Genomic DNA, 21,654 nt, shown 5'->3' with positions numbered 1-21,654 from the left:
AGCCTTTTTGACTGTCAACAATAAACTAAATATCTGAAAGAGCTGAAAATGCAAACATGTAACAGAAGCATGTGTACCAACAAGATAAAAAAAAATCCAAATCAGATGTATAAAGTAAGCAAAATTAAAAAATTCCCATTACTTTTGATCACAAGTCTTATATATCGCAAAATGAGAAAATCAGAGAAATTAGAGCTAATACTGCAGTTTACCAATAATCATTTTTCACATGTGCCATTCATGAATGGAACAAGAATGGGGGTATAGATAGTGGAACCAGAAGTGCCTGCTCCATTGTGACCTGTTGATCATCTCTCTTGAATGATTTCATCACAGGGGCACATAAATGCTCAGAAATAAATCTGTTTCAAAAACATTATCACACTGTCCAATAACTGTCCTTTTCTGCAGATTTGTTAGATGTCTTTTCAGCGTAACTTGCTCCAAAGATCTTCTAATGAAGGATAACTTTCATGAATGTGGATGAAGTGGAGGTATAAATATGAAACTAATTTTGTTAATGTAAAATAGAAAATTAACCAGGAAGTCACTACTTTTAAAACAGCTGATGCTGCCTTGATTATATTAGGCAGCTTCTGTTAAACCTTTACATGTGTTTAAAAGCTATCTAGCTATTTCACATTCCATGTGCATATATTTGCCTATTAGTTTTCTCTTTCATTTTCTTTTGATGAAGATAGTTTATTTGTAGCCTTTATTTCTTTTATTGTTTTCTTTTTATAGGCTGTCATCAGCAGCTGGTCAGAGGCTTTCTTATCAATGGTCAGTTGACTTTGACAAGGAAGCTGCAAGCAGAAGGTTTAAAACTCAGAGTCAGAGGCTACAGCTTTGGGAGAGTGTACGTGCTGTTCAACGCACATTAAACAAGGCGTCCCGTAGAAGAACGAGCAGGAGTGCTAGTAGTGCAAGTTTATCAGTCCCCTTAAATGTTTCAGCTGCAAGTATATTTTTTGATGCAGTAATAATACTCGTGTACTGAAAAATCATTATTTTCGTATGTATGCATATTGTACGAATGAGGGTAAGATTGATCCTGCAGAACTTCAAGCTTATGCAGCCAATATAACTTTGCTTTAAGAGTATGGATCTTGTAATGATTCATGTCGAATGATACTTCAGTTTCTTCTGCCTGGTCCATTGATGAATGAATGTGAAATTTTCATGTTTAACAAGATTTATTCACATTAATTGACATCCGAATTGCATACTCGTCATGTAAACAAAACACGGTCAGACTGATCTCTTTGGCTACCAAAAGTAACTTCAAAACTGACCTCTCAGGTTTACTTTCAAACAGACTCTCTAGCAGTCTTGCTGCTTTCCCTTATATAGTATTTTAACAATTGCTCACAAATTATTCCATTATTAATTTTGTATAATTTCAATGTTACAATTAAAATTTACAAAACGTAAAGCAATTGATGTTACAACCAAATAAGGTATAAAATACAGTATTTGAATAACAATATTTTCTAGTAATATCTTTAGTTTTCCATAAGAAAATCATTTTGAACTTTAATTACAATAATGTCTCTCATATTATTTTAGTTACGTAATTAATTACAGTTTGGATTTGGTTCCTAACATGTAATGGTAACACAGAGCTTGTGCTTTATCCAGTTAAATGCATAGAACATAAAAATAAGGCCTCAATTTCTGCAAATGGAAAACTGTGAGAGGTAGATAATTGGAGAGTTAATTAGAAATGTAATTACAAAGAATATCAATTACAGAACAGGACATAAGAATTGATAACAAATGAAAATACATCGCTTGCTAATAACTTTCAAGCCGTTTCTCAAGATAATGAGGTTTTTTGTGTTAACTCATTATTTGATTGGAATTATGGTAATTAGGGGCGCTGGCCACCTATGCCAACACTTCCACAACATTTTAATATTTTCTGCCAAATATTTATCCCTTCAATTTCTTTATCATACATTCAATCTAGCATTTGTACGTAATTTTGTTAATGACAACAACCTCTTGATAATGATGACAATATACTTTCCTCTAGAACATTCCATATGCCTTCGCAATGAATATGAAGTTTTTTTATCGAATAGGACAGCATGATATATATAAAGACACACTTACAAGGCCTTAGGAAGCACTGAATTGTCGGGTAACTATCATGATGAAAATATATATATACATATGGGAAGGCTGTATTGTTATAATCTGATGATTAAATGTGATGACTTCCTTTAATTGCAATCATTTCATTAGTTGAATTCAACATACACATTAGAAAAAAAATAGGAAATCAATAGCACCCACTTTATTCAAAAGATTCAGAAAGATATTGCTGCAGATATGAAATATTTATTAATTAATTAGGTGATACACTTAATGGAATATTTACTCATTTAACAGACCAGATCAAGAACCTGTTAGGTGAAAATCAGTGCATAGTGATAAAGGAAGATGCATCATCAGAAAAGCCATCCAAATGTAAGGGAAGAGTGCAACAGCCTCTCCTGTTCTTTGTATGAACAAGAAACATTGGGCATATTCCTATCACTTATTTTTGGCCAGTAATAGCAAGAGTAAAAAAGTGATAATATAGATGTGCTTTCTATTAATATAATGTTTGCACACCTTCTGTGCTACTTTATGTTACAAACAAAAATATAATTATTTAATTGGTTATAATAGAGGGAAACATTCCACGTAGGAAAAATATATCTAAAAACAAAGATGATGTGACTTACCAAATGAAAGTGCTGGCAGGTCGACAGACACACAAACGAACACAAACACACAAACATACACACAAAATTCAAGCTTTCGCAACAAACTGTTGCCTCATCAGGAAAGAGGGAAGGAGAGGGAAAGATGAAAGGATGTGGGTTTTAAGGGAGAGGGTAAGGAGTCATTCCAGTCCCAGGAGTGGAAAGACTTACCTTAGGGGGAAAAAAGGACGGGTATACACTCGCACACACACACATATCCATCCACACATGGATATGTGTGTGTGTGCGAGTGTATACCCGTCCTTTTTTCCCCCTAAGGTAAGTCTTTCTGCTCCCGGGATTGGAATGACTCCTTACCCTCTCCCTTAAAACCCACATCCTTTTGTCTTTCCCTCTCCTTCCCTCTTTCCTGATGAGGCAACAGTTTGTTGCGAAAGCTTGAATTTTGTGTGTATGTTTGTGTTCGTTTGTGTGTCTGTCAACCTGCCAGCACTTTCATTTAGTAAGTCACATCATCTTTGTTTTTAGATATAAATATTTAATTGGACAGATAAAAAATCTACTCACCAAGTGGTGGCAGAACACACACATAAAAGATTGTTGTGATTGGCAAGCTTTCGGAGCCAGCGGCTCCTTCTTCAGCCAGAAGAGTTAAAAGAGGAAGGAAGAAGGGTGAAGGAAAAAGACTGGACAGGTCTAGGAAAAGGGATAGATTTTCGGAAAGTCACCCAGAACCACAGGTCAGGGGAGACTTACCATCTGCATCAGAGCTGGTAAATGACATTGATTGCGCCAGAGCTGGTAAATGACATGGCTGCTTTAAAAGTTTGCCTGGTCTCTGATGGGGCATGTTGAACCTCTGACAGGACTGGAAAAGGAAGAGCTAGGTGGGTGGATTAGGCAGATTTTGCACCTGGGTCTTCCACAGGGATATGACCCTTGTGCCAAGAGTTTGGGATTGGGAGTGGCATAGGGATGGACTAGGATGTTGTGGAGATTGGGTGGCTGATGAAACACCACTTTAGGAGGGGTGGCAAGTATCTTAGGTAGGATGTCCTTCATGTCAGGGCATGATGGTAGGTAATCGAGGCCTTGATGAGACCCTCAACATACTGAGAGAGGGAATTTTTGTCACTGCGGATACACCATCCCTGGATGGCTAGTCTGTATGGGAGGAATTTTTTGGTGTGGTGTGGATGACAGATGTCAAAATGCAGGTACTGTTGGTGGTTGGTGGGTTTAACGTGGACAGAGGTTCCTTCACAAAGGAAAACTCAGGAGAATTGCCCCAATTTAATTCTCATATGACTGAAAAGATGAATCAAATAATTATTAGCGTCAGTGGTGTTGAGAAACAGCTGAAATCATAAATTGAACAAAGCTCCAGGGACTCCCTGTCAAATTCTATACTGAATTTGCAGTTGAGTTAGTGCCTCTTCTTACTATAATCTGTCATAGATCCCCCAAATAATAAACCATACCCAGTTCTTGGAAAAAGGTACTAGTCATACCTGTCTACAAGAAGGGTAGTAGAAGTGATCCATAAATCTGCTGCCCAATAACTTTGAAAACTTCTTGTAAAATCTTAGAACATATTCTGAACTCAAATGTAATGAAGTATCTTGAACAGAATGATATCAATTAGTGCCAACCAGCATGGATTTCAAAAACATCGATCATGTGAAACCCAACTCGCACTTTTCTCACATGGCAAATGAAAGCTTTGTATCAAGGTAACCAGGTAAATGCAGTACTTCTTGACTTCCAAAGAGCATTTCACTCAGTAGCACATATGCTCACTGTTAAAAGTATGATCATATTGAACATAAAGTGAAATGGCTCCAAGCACTATGGGACTTAACTTCTGAGGTCATCAGTCACCTAGAACTTAGAACTACTTAAACCTAACTAACCTAAGGACATCACACACATCCATGCCCTAGGCAGGATCAAACCTGCGACCATAGCAGTCACGCGGTTCCAGACTGTAGCACCTAGAACCGCTCGGCCACACTTGCTGGCACATCAAGTGAAATTTGTGACTGGACTAAGGACTTTTTGGTAGGGAGGACACAGCATGTAATCTGGGATGGAAAGTTGTCATCAGATGTAGAAGTAACTCCAGTTGAGCCCCAGGGAAGTGTGTTGGGACCTTTGCTGTTCATATTGTATATTAATGACCTTGCTGACAATATTAATAGTAAAATCAGCCATTTTGCAGATGATGCAGTTATGTGTAATGAATTAATACCTGAAAGAAGCTACATAAATATTCAGTCAGATCTTGATAAGATTTTAACATGTTGCAGAGATTGGCAGTTTGCTCTAAATATTCAGAAATATTGGGCATCACAGGTTCGTCGATGACATTGTAATTCTGTCAGAGACAGCAAAGGACTTGAAAGAGCAGTTGAACGGAATGGACAGTGTCTTGAAAGAAGGGTATAAGATGAACATCAACAAAAGCAAAACGAGGATAATGGAATGTAGTCAAATTAAGTCAGGTGATGCTGAGGGAATTAGATTAGGAAATGAGACACTTAAAGTAGTAAAGGAGTTTTGCTATTTGGGGAGCAGAATAACTGATGATGGTCGAAGTAGAGAGGATATAAAATGTAGACTGGCAATGCAAGGAAAGTGTTTCTGAAGAAGAGAAATTTGTTAACATCGAGTATTGATTTAAGTGTCAGGAAATATTTGTATGGAGTGTAGCCATGTATGGAAGTGAAACATGGACGATAAATAGTTTAGACAAGAAGAGAATAGAAGATTTCAAAATGTGGTGCTACAGAACAATGCTAAAGATTAGATGGATAGATCACATAACTAATGAGAATTGGGGAGAAGAGAAGTTTGTGGCACAACTTGACTAGAAGAAGGGACCGTTTGGTAGGACATGTTCTGAGGCATCAAGAGATCACCAATTTGATACTGGAGGGCAGCATGGAGGGTAAAAATTGTAGAGGGAGACCAAGAGATGAATACACTAAGCAGATTCAGAAGGATGTAGGCTGCAGTAGGTACTGGGAGATGAAGAAGCTTGCACAGGATAGAGTAGCACGGAGAGCTGCATCAAACCAGTCTCAGGACTGAAGACCACAACAACAACAACATTCAGAAATGTAAAATTTTGTACTTCACAAAACGAAAACATGTAGAATCCTATGACTATAATATCAATGAGTCACTGTTGGAGTCAGCTAACTCATACAAATACTTGGGTGTAATAATTTGTAGGGATAGAAATGGAATGATCACATAGGTTCAGTCATGGGTAAAGCAGGTGGTAGACTTTGGTTTTATGGTAGAACAATGGAGAAGTGCAATCAATCTACAAAGGAGATTGTTTGCAAATCACTCATGCGCCTGGTTCGAGAATAGTGCTCAAGCGTATGGAACCCATACCAGATAGGATATTGAACATATACAGAGAAGAGGTTTGATTAATCCATGGGAGAGTGTCACAGAGATACTGATGGAACTGAACTGGAAGACTCTTGAAGACAGATGTAAACTATCCTGAAAAAGTGCGTTAACAAAGTTTCAAGAACCAGCTTTAAATTATGTCTCTAGGAATACTCTGCAACACCCTACATATTGTTCGCATAGGGATCATGAAGATAATATTAGAATAATTACTGCATGCATAGAGGCATTCAAACAATCATTCTTCTTGCACTCCATATGTGAATGGAACAAGGAGAAACCCAAATAACTGGTACAATGGGACCTACCCTCTACCATGCACTTCACAGTGATTTGCAGAGTATAGATGTAGATGAAGATACAGATGTAGATGTAGGTGCAGATGGAGCCATAAGTGATGATGAGGTCAACATCTAGGAAGGGGGCATGTTAGGTTGAAGACGACCACGTGAAGTGGATGGGAGAGGTGTTGGGGTTTGAAGGAAGGTTATCTTGACCCTGAGTCTTGACCATGAAGATATCATCAATGAACCTGAACCAGACTAGGAGTTTGGTGTTTCGGGAGGCTAGGAAGGTCTCTTCTAGATGGCCCATAAAAAGGCTGGCTGTGTGGTACCATGTGGTTGACCATGGCTTTGCTGCAGATTTGTTAATAAACCTTCCCTTCAAAGGAGAAGTAGTTGTGGGTTAGGACAACGTTAGTAAGGTGTATAAGGAATTAAATAGTGGGTTTGGAATTTGAAGGACATTGGGAACGGTAGTGTTCAATAGTGGTAAGACCCTGGGCATGAAGGATGTTGGTGTATAGGCAGGTGGCATCAACAGCGATGAGTATGGCCCCAGGAGGTAAAGGGGTGGGGATAGTGGAGAGTCAGTGAAGGAAGTGGTTGGTGTCTTTGACATGGGAGGCTAGATCACAGGCAATTGGTTGAAGGTGTTGGTTAATGAGGGCTGAAATTCTTGCAGTGGAGGCACAATAACCAGCCCCAATGGGGCATGCAGAGTTGTTGAGCTTGTGGATTTGCTTAGAATAGAATGCATGGTGGATCTTTCTATCAGAATTGTTCTGTTGGAACACCATTATTAGGTGTTGTAGCTCACCAGGTAGACTGTCAGTATCTGCAATCACATATGCTCTATATGCCAAAGAGCATAAGACACTACTGCATTGTGGAGGATGATGACAGCTGATGGGCTGCAAATATAACAATGTGTAACTGAGTTGGTTTGCAGTATACACTATGTCGCAGTGTAGAAACAGCTTTTCTTCTAAACATAACATCCAGAAATAATAAGATTCCATCTTTCTTCACTGTATTTTCAGATGAACCAAGTTCAGATGCTGGAGAATTGTCAGTAATGTCTCTATTCCATGAGGCCATACCACAAATGTATCATCTACATATCACCAGAAGCAGGAAGGTTGGAGACTTGCCAACTGTAGTTATTTTCTCTCAGTCTTCCATGAATAGTTGGTCACCATGGGAGACAGTGTACTTCCCATGATGACACCATCCACTTGTTCAAAATGTTGGTTAATAAATAAGAAATTAATTGAGGTAAGTACATTTTTAAACAATACCACAATGTCTTTCTCAAACTTGCTGCTGATAAGCTCTAAAAAGTCTTGTAGAAGTCTTTCTCAAGAAAAGTTTTATACTTACTAAACTCACTAACATCTGCACCAACAGGCTGTAGTTGCCCCAAGATTGTAAGACCTACCAGAGATATGCAGTTATGGGTCTCCTCTCTGCCCAATAGTGAACAACATTGGAGCTCCTACTTATTTCTTTGCTAAATATCTTACTTCACTGTTGGTACCCCTCTTAGGCAGAAGTGACCATCACGTCCAGAATTAGAAAACTTCATAGGACACCTGAAGACACTTAAGCTACAATCATCAGATATTTTGGTTAGCTTTGACATTGTATCTTTATTTATGAAAGTATCTCTGGATGACTCATTATAGGTAATCAGGAGCAAGTTCTAGAAAGACATTGTAGCATTTTTTAAACATGTCCTTACATCAACTTATTTCTCATTCAATAACCAATATTTTGAACAAGTGGACAGTATTTCCATGGAAGTACTCTGTCTCCCATGGTGGCTCACTATTTTGTGGAAGATTCTGAGAGAAAAGCACTGCAGTCAGTACATCTCCAACCTTCTTGCTTCTGGTGGTGTGTAAACAATATATTTGTCGTATGGCCCCATGGAATGGAAGCATTACCAATGTTTCTCCAGAATCTAAACTTGCTTTGTCTGAATATACAGAATATCTCCCCATACAGAATATCTTACCATTCCTAGGTCTCATGGTTAGAAGAAAAGCTGACAGTACACTGGGTCATAGTATCTACCGCAAATCAAATCACCAAGTTATATTTGCAGGCCACAAGCTGTCATCATCCTGCATAATGTGGTAGTGTATAATGCTCTTTAGTGCATAGAGCATAGGCAGTTTTAGACACCAACAGTTGGCCTGGTGAACTACAACACCTAAGAACAGTGCTCCAGCAGAATAGCTATTCTGATAGACAGATATGCTATTCCATTCTAGACAAGTTCATAGGAGGGATGTAAAATGAGAAGCAGAGGAACACATTGCAGTGGCATTCATGCTGTGTTTTAGTGTCATGTGTTCAATAATAGCAAGAATCCTCAAAAGACAAGACAACAAGTATGTTTTTTGGCCACCAGCAAAACTGAAGAATTTGTTATGTTTGATCAAAGACGATCCTGACCTTATGAATGTGGCATATATAAGGTCCAAGCCACAGTGGGAAATCTTATATTGGGGCGACATGCTAAAATGTGCAAGAAAGTTGTGGTGAACACCACTGTCATACATGCTTGGGGAAACATGATAAATCAGCGGTAGCGAAGCATTGCCTTGACATAGGACACTGCATGTTTTATGGGGCTACTGAAATTTTATCCTCAGCAGCAGCTCTCTGCAAATGAGTTTTAAGGAGGCCATACATATACATACAGCAGACAGTCTTATCAATATTGATTCAGGTTTGCAACTAAGTGTATCCTGGAATCCAGCACTGGCTGCTATTAAATGCAAACAGAAGAAACAAAAACTTCTGAGTCATGACTCAAAGCAGTGTAGTGCTGAGATTTAATTCAGCTTTTAATCACAGGAACATCTGGCAGCACAGTCTTTTCCCACAACACATGTGCAGGAGGCACTATGAGCATAGTTTTCCTCCAATTGCAACTCACTGCCTGCTGCTGACCTGATAAATTTCAACACCCCATAAAATTATCATCAGCCACACCTTGTAGCAGTGACAACAGCATCTACCTCCACCTGAGTATGTAGAACAGTTGTATCAATGAAATATTGTGTGATTTACACAGTATGATTCTGTGACAAATCTGAGAAGTGTATTCGAAACAGATCATTCAGGAAAGCCGGAAAAATCACATCTGTTAAATAGTAACTTTATGTCATTAGTTTAATGTCAAGGTGCATACTTAGATTGTAAAATTACATCAGTAATGGCAACAAAAATGGAATCACTAAATATTGTGGTCATAAACACTTCCTTAAAAGTCCATTTGTGCCATCAAGTACTTGAAATGTCCAATGTATACCTTTTTTCATTCATTCATTCACTCATGCAGTTGTTGGTGGAAGGATCCTGCAGAGATTGAAGAGGTCCCTTCAATGCTGCAACAGTGGGCGGTCTTAGATCCTCTTGGGCAGTCCTAACTTATAAACAGACTCCATCTGAGGAAAAAAAAATACATTGGTGTCACATCAGGCGAACATGCAGGCCACAGAGAATGCTTCACCCACTATCCAATGACAAGCAAGGATCTGAGTAAGTGCTTTCCTAGCCACAATTGACTAATAAGTCTGATACTCATTGCACTGGTACATACATCAACATATTTCAAGCTACACATCCCCTTGATGAGGCAACAAGACTTTGGTAAGATATTGTGTGTAACTCTTACCCGTTACAGTTCTGTCAGTGAAGTAAGGATCAATCACATAGTCCTGAGTAATCTGGCACCAAACATTCACTCACCATTGTCTCTGGTATTCAACTTTCCTCAGCCAGTGTGAATTCTCAGCATCCCGCTAATGCTTATTTCTTACATTCAGCTTTTTGTGATTTGTAAAGGTAGCATCATTAGCAAAGAGAAGTCTTTGATGAAAGAAACTGTTGTCCTGATGCTACACCCCAACTGAGTGACAGAGTCCCCATGGTCTTCTGCAGTCCCTTTGGTAATCTGTTAGCAAAGTGGAACATGATAAGAGTATAAACTGTTTTGCACAGAACTGAACAACATTTGGCTGACTGATACCAGAGCCACCCACAATTTCTCTGGAACATAACATGTGGATTATGAACAATGCCTGCCAGAACATTTATTTGGCTCCTTCCCTTATTGAAGCCTTACAAACCATGTAGGATTTTCGTGCCTTTCAAATAACAATTTTTTGCACATTTACTGAATTGTCATTCTCGTTGGACACTCTCTGTTGGGATACCTTTGAGTGTACAACTCAACTGTCTCTTTGTCTTCCTTCTGTGTTCTTCATAAAGAAGTAGCATATATAGTTCCCTTGGTTTGTGAACTACTTTTATGTTTTCAAACTGAACATCGCTCAACAAATGTGAATTACACAGACAGAATTTTTCGTATGTTGGTACAAAATGATACACTTCTGTGCAAGACACCAATTGGTTTCATGTTGAAATCAGATGAACCCTAAATTATAGTCATTGTAATTACCTTAGAACTGGTAATGGGATTTTGCAGAGTGAAACACCATTGTCTTTGTATCTTCTACTATAACACCAGCAACAGAAATAATTACAGTTCTATTTGAAAAAATGTGGGTGATATCAATAGCTCATTAATCAATATAGCTATTAAAAAAGACCAAAGTCACTTAGTGAGGACTTCCTTGCAGTTCATCTAGGTAATAGTATTACATGAAACTTCCTGGCAGGTTAAAACTGTGTGCCCGACCGAGACTCGAACTCGGGACCTTTGCCTTTCGCGGGCAAGTGCTCTACCAACTGAGCTACCGAAGCACGACTCACGCCCGGTACTCACAGCTTTACTTCTACCAGTACCTCGTCTCCTACCTTCCAAACTTTACAGAAGCTCTCCTGGTTTGCAGGAGAGCTTCTGTAAAGTTTGGAAGGTAGGAGACGAGGTACTGGTAGAAGTAAAGCTGTGAGTACCGGGCGTGAGTCGTGCTTCGGTAGCTCAGTTGGTAGAGCACTTGCCCGCGATAGGCAAAGGTCCCGAGTTCGAGTCTCGGTCGGGCACACAGTTTTAACCTGCCAGGAAGTTTCATATCAGCGCACACTCCGCTGCAGGGTGAAAATCTCATTCTGGAATAGTATTACAGTGTCTTAAATGGTTCTGGAAACATTTTAGATGAACAGCTTAACTGAACTTCCCTATGTATGTGAAGTTTTTTATAATATATAGACCAAGATTTATGTATGTCCACACTCAATAAACATTTAAAGTCGAAGAGTCTGCAGTAGCATCTGTGCATAGAAGCAGATAGTTCAGTATACCAGTGATGTGAGTAGGGTCGAACTACAAGAATTAGCACTTCACATTGAAAGAATATTTATTTAGCACACATGAAACTGAACTTCCTGCTTCTACAGTGAGTGTGCCTGTTTACACATTGTAATGCAACAGACTAATGTAGTACACGATCCATAAGTTTATGTAGTATACAATACAAAGTCATGAGTATTACAGTGTCTAACAATGGTTCATATTTTGTCATTCATCATGAAATTTTATTTGAGCTTAAAAATGTTGTAAAAAGTTGAAAGTACATTATTTGAATTTTCCAGTATAATTATTTTATGTAAAATAGCTACAATTATTTTATGTAAAATAGCTGTTTTCAAAGTTTCAGAAAGACAACAGGATATCTTTAAATTAGCTTAGAAGTATACACAATAAAATGATGCAAAAACTAGCTATAGTACTTTGTTTAGCCTTTGTACACCTTAATATAAAAATGTTAGAACTAATTAAAATGATTATGTAATTAAAATTTAATTCAAATTCATTCAGAATTAACTGTTTGCGGAACATATTATGTTAATCTTTGGGTAGAAAACTCATTTTTATGAAATTGTGTTTCAGTGAGACATATTTGTGTATTTTGTAAAACATAATGTTGTAGCTAAACATTTGGGAACTTGTAATGTTCCATTATCAGTTAATTACTGTTAATATTTAAATAATGGAAGTGTAAAACTGCATTGTTATGTCTGTACTTAAATGACAGTAGCTGTGTCCACCATGTTAGTTCTACCTCAGCTGTAGAAAGCTGTAGATCAACTTTGTATTTGTCAGCATACTGTATTTGTTAATTTGTGATGAGTTTACATCACCACAGCCAAGGTATAGAGCTATAAAATCACATGGAAGAGACAGTTCTGTCAGTACTTATCTTTAGGAGGCAATATTCCAAAGACTGTTAACCAACACATTTATAGTAGCAAAAAGAATGTGAAAATATAATACTAAATGCACTAAATAAAATTTTTCCATTATTTAGAGTATATATGAAGATATTCACAAATTCAGGTATGTGAAAGCTCTGTGCTAATGTGTCATTTGAAAACTGGTGTGAGATATTTGCCAGAAAATTTTTAAGTAGAATTTCCTACATATTTTCCTCTATACTCAAACTGAATTTTATAGAGCATATATCACTTGCAAGAATCTTACCACATTGAAAACATGAAGTATAATGTTCTCATAGCATGACTGATTCATGATGTGTTTTCAGGATTCTAGCTAAGTTAACAATTCTATTCTGTGCACAGTATTTCACTGTCTGATCTAGTAGCATTTGTCAGGTATCTGAACAGGGGTGTTTTATGTACTCACTTTCTGGAGTCTTAATCATGAAACATTGTTGTTAATTGTGCCCTTACTGAGAGCCATGTTTCACTTTCTACACCCAGTAAACCATTACATCAATCTCACATGAAGGCACAGTTTTTATGTGAGTGGGTTAAAGTATTCATCTAATGTGACACATCTCTGAATAATCATACTGGTTTGGTACTCATCTAGACTAATAAATAAGAAATGTGTTCAACACCTAGGTCAAAAAGAACTTCTTAATTTACAGTAACTGTAAATCTTTCCTTTGTGATATGTAACACTGATGATTTAATGTAGATTACTGAGTGGAGTGGAGTGTCATGTTTGTGTTGTTTTATGATGATGAAAGAGAAGAGATAGGATGGAACCACACACTGACAAATAGCCTACTCCTCTTGATTAGTGCTAAGAGCCAACATCTCTATCCAGTGGATAGATCACCATCAACAGTATCAAATTCCTCATTTTTGTTTGCATTGTTGATGGTGATGAATGAGGAAGATGAGTGTGAAACTCATTAACACATAGCTTACTCTTATAAAATAGAAATAAGGGAGCCATTAGTAGTATCAAACGTCTTCACACTGTGCTGTGCTGCAGAATTTTTAGGAATTTAATCGAGGATAATGGCACAAAATCTGCTGATCAGCATCTTTATACTCACACATCTCTTCCACTTGTTGGCCGAATACTGGGGGTGCATTATTCAGACCACAATGATATAGGATTTGTCATCACAATACAACGAAAATAACAGATCGTATACATGTATGCAAATTATATAAATGAACTTTTAGAAGATAGACAGATGGCTGGTCATGGCCTTGATGATAAAGGAACCAGCCTGGCATTTGTCTGAAGTGACTTAGGAAAACCATGGGAAACCTAAATCAGAATGGCTGGACAGAGCAAATTCCATCCTCTTGAATGTGTGATCAGCAACTTAACGACTACAGTACCTTGTTTTGTTGGTCTGTTTTATCCAATGTTCTTTGAAATAAAGATATCAAACATGGAAACCCCAGGTCAGAGCTGCTGGTGGTTGTGAACATTTGTGCATGAGGTGTGCTTGCTTGTGGGAACACGTGTGTGTCTTTTCTTTGCTGATGATGGCTTTGGCTGAAAGATACTTGTATAATGTGTAGAAATCTTTTCGTTGTGCAGAACTGCAACTTAACAGTTCATCTTTATAGTGAGTAGCAATCTATCCTTTTCCTAATATTCATATGAACATATTTGACTCTTAATCGATGATCACATCAAGGGCCCTCTGGTGACTTCAGAACCATGAACTTGCTGATATACCCATGTCACTGACTCCAATCTGTTCAGAAAACTGACCCCATCTACTCAGGAAACTGACTCTTTATGTTCTTTCCTCTGTCAGCATCCACCCTGATGAGCCAGATGTTGAACTCAGAAGTATGACAATGTATTATACTTCCTGGTACATGATTTTGTTGCAGAAGAATTATAGTATTGTGAAGGGCCAAGGTGATGCCGTTATATCTTTCTAAGAAGGTGCAACAGGTCTACTAAAGAGACTGCTTACATCACAATTGTCCACCCTATTCTGGAGTATTGCTGTGTGGTGTGGGATCCGCATCAGGTGGGACTGACAGATGACATCGAAAAAGTACAAAGAAGGGCAGCTTATTTTGTATTATCACAAAATAGGGGAGATAGTGCCACAGACATGATATGAGAATTGGAGGGGCAATCATTAAAACAAAGGCGTTTTTCACTGCAACGGGATCTTCTCATGAAATTTCAATCACCAGTTTTCTCCTTCAACTGCAAAAATATTCTGTTGGCACCCATATACATAGGAAGAAATGATCATCATGCTAAAATAAAATAAAATCAGTGCTCACGAAGAAAAATTTAAGTGCTTGTTTTTCCCGTGCACCGTTCGAGAGTGGAAAGGTAGAGAGACAGCTTGAAAGTCGTTCATTGAACACTCTGCTAGGCACTTTGTTGTGAATAGCAGAGTAATCATGTAGATGTAGACATGGAAAATACAAAGTGTGTGTGTGTGTGTGTGTGTGTGTGTGTGTGTGTGTGTGTGTGTGTTCGTGTGTTCGTGTGTGTGTGTGTGTGTGTGTGTGTGTGTGTGTGTGTGTGTGTTGGGAGATGGAGTGTCCATATGTTGCTACTACTTCCTATGTGTAATCTTCTTTAATTCTCTCTAGATGGTCCAGGATGTGGACTATATTGTGAAAGTAACTGGGAAAAATGCAGCTGGTGTGAAGGGTCCTGAAATAACTCACACATTACGAATGACCAGTGGCTCTGGAAGTAAGTTGAGCCAAGAAGTTACATCATCACTGTATCTCTCAGCACCTTTGATGTCTTATGCTGATACAGAACTTCTAGTTGAAGCTGAAGTGGCTCCAGATGCTGAATCTGTTCCACAGGTAATATAAAACACTCATCGCTATTTGCTGAATGTTTATTCATAAATGGTCACAAAGAAGTGATAAGTGATTTTATGTATCTATTGAAATTACAAATTATTGTAACTTGTCACAATTTATTTTATTTCCACTATGTGTTTTGGAGGTTTAAATCACCATCATCAGATTTATTCATGTCAATTAAGAAGATACTTTTATCAAGAGCTCCCATATGCAGACAGCAATGGGGCGGAGGCGATTTGGGGCGGGGGGGGGGGGGGGGGGGGGGGGGGGGGGGACTGGAGTGGGGGGCAAAGACTCCCTTCCATACCTCACCTCTGCTCTTTGGGAAAAGAGGTAAAAATAAGTGAGGCAGGTTTTTCTTTCAAAAAAATGATTTAAAAGTCAGTATTACATAGGATTTTAACAGTGTCAGTACTGGAACTTTATTATGGCTATTTACAAGTCACCATTTGTCTTCCAAAATATTAAAAATTCTCCAAACTCTCAGGTTTTGGCTTTCCCTATAGACTTTCATAAGGGCTCCCTTGACACACGTGTTGTATGTATGACATTTGGATACCTTTGTCATTGGCCCCATCAGTTACAGGCTTTTTTTCCTGACATGTTTATATCACATACCTTTGTATCAGTTATTTTACTCATTATAAGATGTTCTTTTGCATAAAATAATTATAGGTTATGATAATTTACAGTTCTGGCAGGCAATATTGTTGCCACCCAATTCTACAGTGTTACTTATTATGATAGGCAGTCAAATGAAAACTGAACACCTGCTACAGTGAGGCCATGGAATTGTTCCATTCAAAAGTAATCACCACACATGTTAAGACATTTACCCCACTGGGAGATGAGATGATCTGTTCCTGTTTCCTAGAACTTGGTCAGTGGCTAATGGATCTACAATCTCACCCACTCCTACATTTCGTCACCTTACTGAAACTGACATCCACATGAGATTCTTGGGGCTGCTAAGGATGTGACAATTATGTGGTGAAAGATCTGAGCTGTATAGAGGATGTTGCATTGTTTCCCAACCAAATTGCTGAAGCGTAGCTTTCATCCAATGGGCAGCATGAGAGCAGGCATTATTGTGCAACATGATGATTCTGTCCGACCGCATTCTGACATCCCAAGGGCAAATGGCAGACCCAACATCTCACATCTCCCACAAAATGAAATCCAAAGCTGTTAACACAAGTTCTGGTAAGGTCATCATGACCTTCTACAAGTGCAGGGACCCTCTGTTTGTCATGTTTTTTGAGTGCGGATCCACAATAAATACGCAGTGCTATGAAAACACTTTGCAGAAACCAGAAACTGTGACTTTCCATAATATCAAAACACTCAGGAATGCTGTAGAAAGGTTAAATGATAACATTCACTGCCAAATTGCCAATTGAATGAACACGGCGCTTCAGCGATCTGGTTGGGAAACACTGCAGTACCCTCCAAACAGCCTGATCTTTCACCCTGTGATTCTCAGATCACTGGCAACCTGAAGAAAGACATTCATAGTCATTGATTTCCATCATACAAGGAAGTGCAAGAGTAGGTTTAGTTGTGGATCCGTCCGCAGCTGACCGCATTCTATGAAACATGAACTGATCATGATGTCTTCCTGTGGGATAAATGCCTTAATGCATGTGATGATTGCTATTGGATGGAACCATTCCATGGTTCCGTTGTGGTGGGTGTTCCATTTTCATTTCTAAGTGGCATGAGCCCATTATATTAAGCACATTTGGTACATAATGTTGAGTTCTAGAATTACATTGACACAACAGTGGGCTTTGTTAAGTCAATAGGCACATAAACAAGTGTGTGCATGCACATACTTTAACAGGGCTACATTGTCAATGTTGGGGCCAGAATTGGGTTGTGATTGACTTGAATGGTGCAAGAGGAGCTAATGTTTTACATGCGCAATGGATCTATGAGCTGTGTAAAGGGAGGGCAAAGGCTAGGGGAGGGGAAGGGAAAACAAGGGGAGAAGATAAATGGCTCTGAGCACTGTGTGAGTTAACTTCTGAGGTCATCAGTCGCCTAGAACTTAGAACTAATTAAACCTAACTAACCTACGGACATCACACACATCCATGCCTGAGGCAGGATTTGAACCCGCGACCGTAGCGGTCGCTCGGTTCCAGACTGTAGCGCCTAGAACCGCATGGCCACTCCGGCCGGCGGGGAGAAGATAGGTCTGCAGCACCAGAGGAAGTTCGTCCAGATACTGACAGGAGTAGCTGCATGGAGTAGAGGGTAGAATAAAGTGGATAAATGAGACCACTGAGAAGATGAGAATGTAATGGGGTGAAAGGAGCAGGAAAATGATTGAATACAGGTGCTGAGGCCAAAACAGGACAAGGACTGTCGGAAAGGACAGGATGATATAAGTGAGTTTTGAAAAAATAGATCCCCCTCCATTCAGTGAAGCTGATGTTACAGGAGTTGCAGCAAGACAAATATAATCTAAGCGGCATGAGCTACAAAGTATCACTGAAGTAGACCTCACCACATTAGGCACTTAGCAGTGGTCATTGTAAAGGGCAGATATCTGATTATTGATATGGTGCTATAAAAAGTCATATTTTAGTTTCAGTGGAGATGAAATGCTGTGTGACTGCTTTCACAGATGGGTGTGCTTTTGAAGAGATATATTGTAGTACTGGAATAGTATGTGTTGGATGGCTGCATAGGGGTAGGTCTTGCACCTGCATGTTTTGCATAGATACGGTCCATGTTACAAGTGCTTGGGAGCAGGAGTGGCACAAGGAATGATCAGAATATTTCATGTGTTTGGGGGATGGCTGATTATTGCTTAGAAGAAGGTGAGAAGGAATTTTGTAGAGATTATTCCTCATTTCAGTGCAAGATGAAAATAGTTGAAGCCTTAGGGAAGAATAGAGTCCAAATGTTCCAGTCCTGGATGGAATGGTATAGTGATAAGGATGCACCTTTGTAGTCAATTAATGAGTATGTCATGAATGCTAACAGCATAGGAGGGTGTGGTACAGGAGAAGAAGAGGTATGGGAGATGGCCCATATCTGAAAGATTGTACAAGCTGTAGATTAGATTAGGTTCGGTGTTTCTTCTGTAGACCCTTAGAGAGGAGACCTTGGATCCTCAGTAAGCTATTCACTAATACAGATAGGATTTGTAAATACTTGATCTTGTGTTATACAGCTGAGAAATGTCAACACATACAACAACCAGAAGTTTCACAGGCATGAAGATCTATTGTTCTGTCACAGTTCTCATTACAGTGCACTGAGGACATTTTTATTCAAAGAAAATTTGTCAGCTAGTGACTTATGCTAAATTACTGTAGGATATATAATATCATGCAAAGTATTTGCACCCACCAGGGTGGGGAAGTGCATATTGTTAGACAGTTATGGTAATGGAAAGCCCCAAAGGAAAGTAAATAATTTGAGGAATAAAGGTAATAACTTACTAAATGACACATAAGCAAGAATGAGCACTTTGCTAGCTTTGGACAATTTTGTTCTGGCTGACTACACTATGCTGACACTGCAGCTTGACTAGGGCTTATTAGTCAATTAATTATCTAATGATCATAAGTTCAACAGGGAGCACATTATGCATTCAGTGGTTAAATAAACATATGTGTTTTCTTGAGAGTTATAGATAGCAAGTGAGGGGGAATGCCTAAGACATGACTTCCCACAGTGTGGCCCCTAGCTTTCTCTCAACAAACCAAATTCAGTGAGATGTCTTGTTTACATCTGTGATTATAATGGTGTCTCACAGTAAGAAAAACACCTGATATACTGCCAGCAGTTTAAGAGTCAAGAGACAGAATGAACATCATGACTACAAATGTCTGTTACAAATATGTCACCATGACAAGTGTCCTTTGGCTTCCAGTATTTAAGGATGAAACAAAATATACCTTCAAAGAACCATTGCTCAAAAGTGAGTTCTCAGTGAGAGCATAGAAAAAGATAAGCATATTCCCATTTATTTAGTATCTACATACCAAAATGTATAACAACTTCATGTGATCAATCAAAACAATATTGTAGTATTCACATTAAATGAAGCAGCTAAACAGATCATGATGTGTCCAAATGCTGTCTCATATAAAAGCTGTAATGTCTGCTGGATAGTGCTTCTTTAAAACTACAGTAATAATGTGCTGTTTACAAAGAATGCACAAGTTTTTTTGTTGTATGAGAAACATGTACCTAACAATAATATTTCAATTGACACTTTTATTAAAAACAAATAATAGACCATAGTGGTTCTTGTCTGTGTTTTGAATTAATTAATTTACATAAGGGTAAAATCATTATAAATTCTGGGTAAATTGATTGCCATCTGTAAATTGGCTAACAGTTTTAATAACTTAATATGAGAGCATGGTGCATGGAATGTGAAAATAACTGTCTATAACAATGAAAACAATCAATTAGTGATAAAATTACTTAATTGGATACATAAAAAATCTACTCACCAAGCAGCGGCAGAACACACACATAAAAGACTGTTGTGATTGGCAAGCTTTAGGAGCCAGTGGCTCCTTCTTCAGGTAGGAGGGTTGAAGGCGAAGGAAGAAGTGTGAAGGTAAAGGACTGGAGAGGTCTAGAAGAAGGGGTAGATTTTGGGAAAGTCACCCAGAACCATGAGTCAGGTAGAACTACAGTACGGTATGAGAAGGAAAGACTGATTGTTGGGGACTGCATCAGATGAGATTTGAAAACCTGATATCTTAAAGGTGGAAGACAGGGTAATATGCAAGACAGAGATTACTACTAAAACATCATGTAAGAGTTAATAACAGTGAGTAGCTAAGTGCATTGTATGTAACAGAGGTGGGAGGGGGCGGTGAAAAAGGGACGGGAAAGACAATGAAAGATGTAGAAAATTAAAACAGAGTGAAGCAAAGAGTAGCTACAGTGAAGAAAAGCTGAGATGGAAGAAATTAATGTAAATTAAGGCCAGGTGGGTAGTGAGAGCCAAGGACATGATGTAGTGCTAGTTCACACCTGAGAGTTCTAAAAAAACTGGTGTCTGGGGGAAGAATCCAGATGGAAAATATGGTGAAACAGGTGCCGAGGTCACGAATGTCATGTTGTAGAGCATGCTCTGCAACAGGATATTGCAAGTTGCCAATATATACCCTCTGCCTATGCCCATTCATCCTAACTGATAATTTGGTGGTAGTCATGCTGATGTAGAAGCCCTGAGCTGCGTTTACATATCAGCTGGTATATGACAAGTGTCATTTTGCTAACTAACTATATAGATACAGTCTGTATAACTAGGACAACATTTATGAACTCATTCAGCAAATTAGTACATTGACTGCCAACTACCAGTTTTCTTATACCTTATGAGCTGACTATGGGTACCAATTACAGGTTACTTTGTACAAAATCAGTTTCTACATAAAGCCAAGTACGGAAACATTCACAGCAAATATATGTGAAGTAGTGAGCACCAGATACAGCTACAGTGAATTGCATGGGTATGGTGTAACATAATTTTCATTTTCTCACTGTAAATAAAGTAACTTAATAGTGCTTACAAAATTTCACACAAATAATATAGTTTTGCCATAAAACATAGACATTGTATTCCAGGCAGTAATAAAAAATTATGTTCATTTTATTGATGATACATCTCAAAACATTTTCTTTTCATCTACTTTTTTCTGTGTGACTGGTATCTTATTCACTATCAATGAATGAATAATTTTTTCTATACAAGATAGAGATCAGAGACGTCTTCAGAGACGTCTTCCAGTTACTTGAAAATAAAACAGATGTAAATATACATCTGTTATAACAGAGAAATCTTATTCAGCCATCTAATATTTTTTTACAAAACTGAATAATAAGAAACCATATCATTGGATTGATTGACACTTGAAATGCAATTCTTGTATTACAGAAAATGCATGAGCAACCTCCAGTTGTGGAATTGAAAATTTTTACTGCACCAGGACTCGATCCTGGATTAGCTGCTTTTCATTAACAGTTGCCTCAACAATTTTGGATATCCATGCACACTTCACAGCCGGTCCTAAACTCCTATATGTCACTGTCCATGTGTCATTAACCTGCACTTGTACACTTACTGTAATGCCTGTACAGGGGAGACATTTAATCAAAAGTCGCTAGCCTGGTATCAGCAGATGAATAAGATATTGCAGTGTCTCCAT

At 38.4% G+C, this 21,654-nt stretch overlaps 1 protein-coding gene across 1 annotated transcript in view; it reads left to right on the top strand.

Moving 5' to 3' along the window:
• LOC126416990 (uncharacterized) overlaps window positions 1-21,654 on the top strand; it is a 335,028-nt gene that overhangs the window by 38,945 nt on the left and 274,429 nt on the right. The window contains exons 5-6 of the mRNA XM_050084875.1: window positions 745-958; window positions 15,239-15,463. Coding sequence (XP_049940832.1) covers window positions 745-958; window positions 15,239-15,463 — 439 coding nt within the window. The remainder of the gene's footprint in view (window positions 1-744; window positions 959-15,238; window positions 15,464-21,654) is intronic.

The sequence above is a fragment of the Schistocerca serialis genome, chromosome 8 (assembly GCF_023864345.2).
Source record: "Schistocerca serialis cubense isolate TAMUIC-IGC-003099 chromosome 8, iqSchSeri2.2, whole genome shotgun sequence".
In the NCBI taxonomy this organism is placed as follows: domain Eukaryota; kingdom Metazoa; phylum Arthropoda; class Insecta; order Orthoptera; family Acrididae; genus Schistocerca; species Schistocerca serialis.
This window is presented reverse-complemented; position numbering and strand designations above follow the sequence as displayed.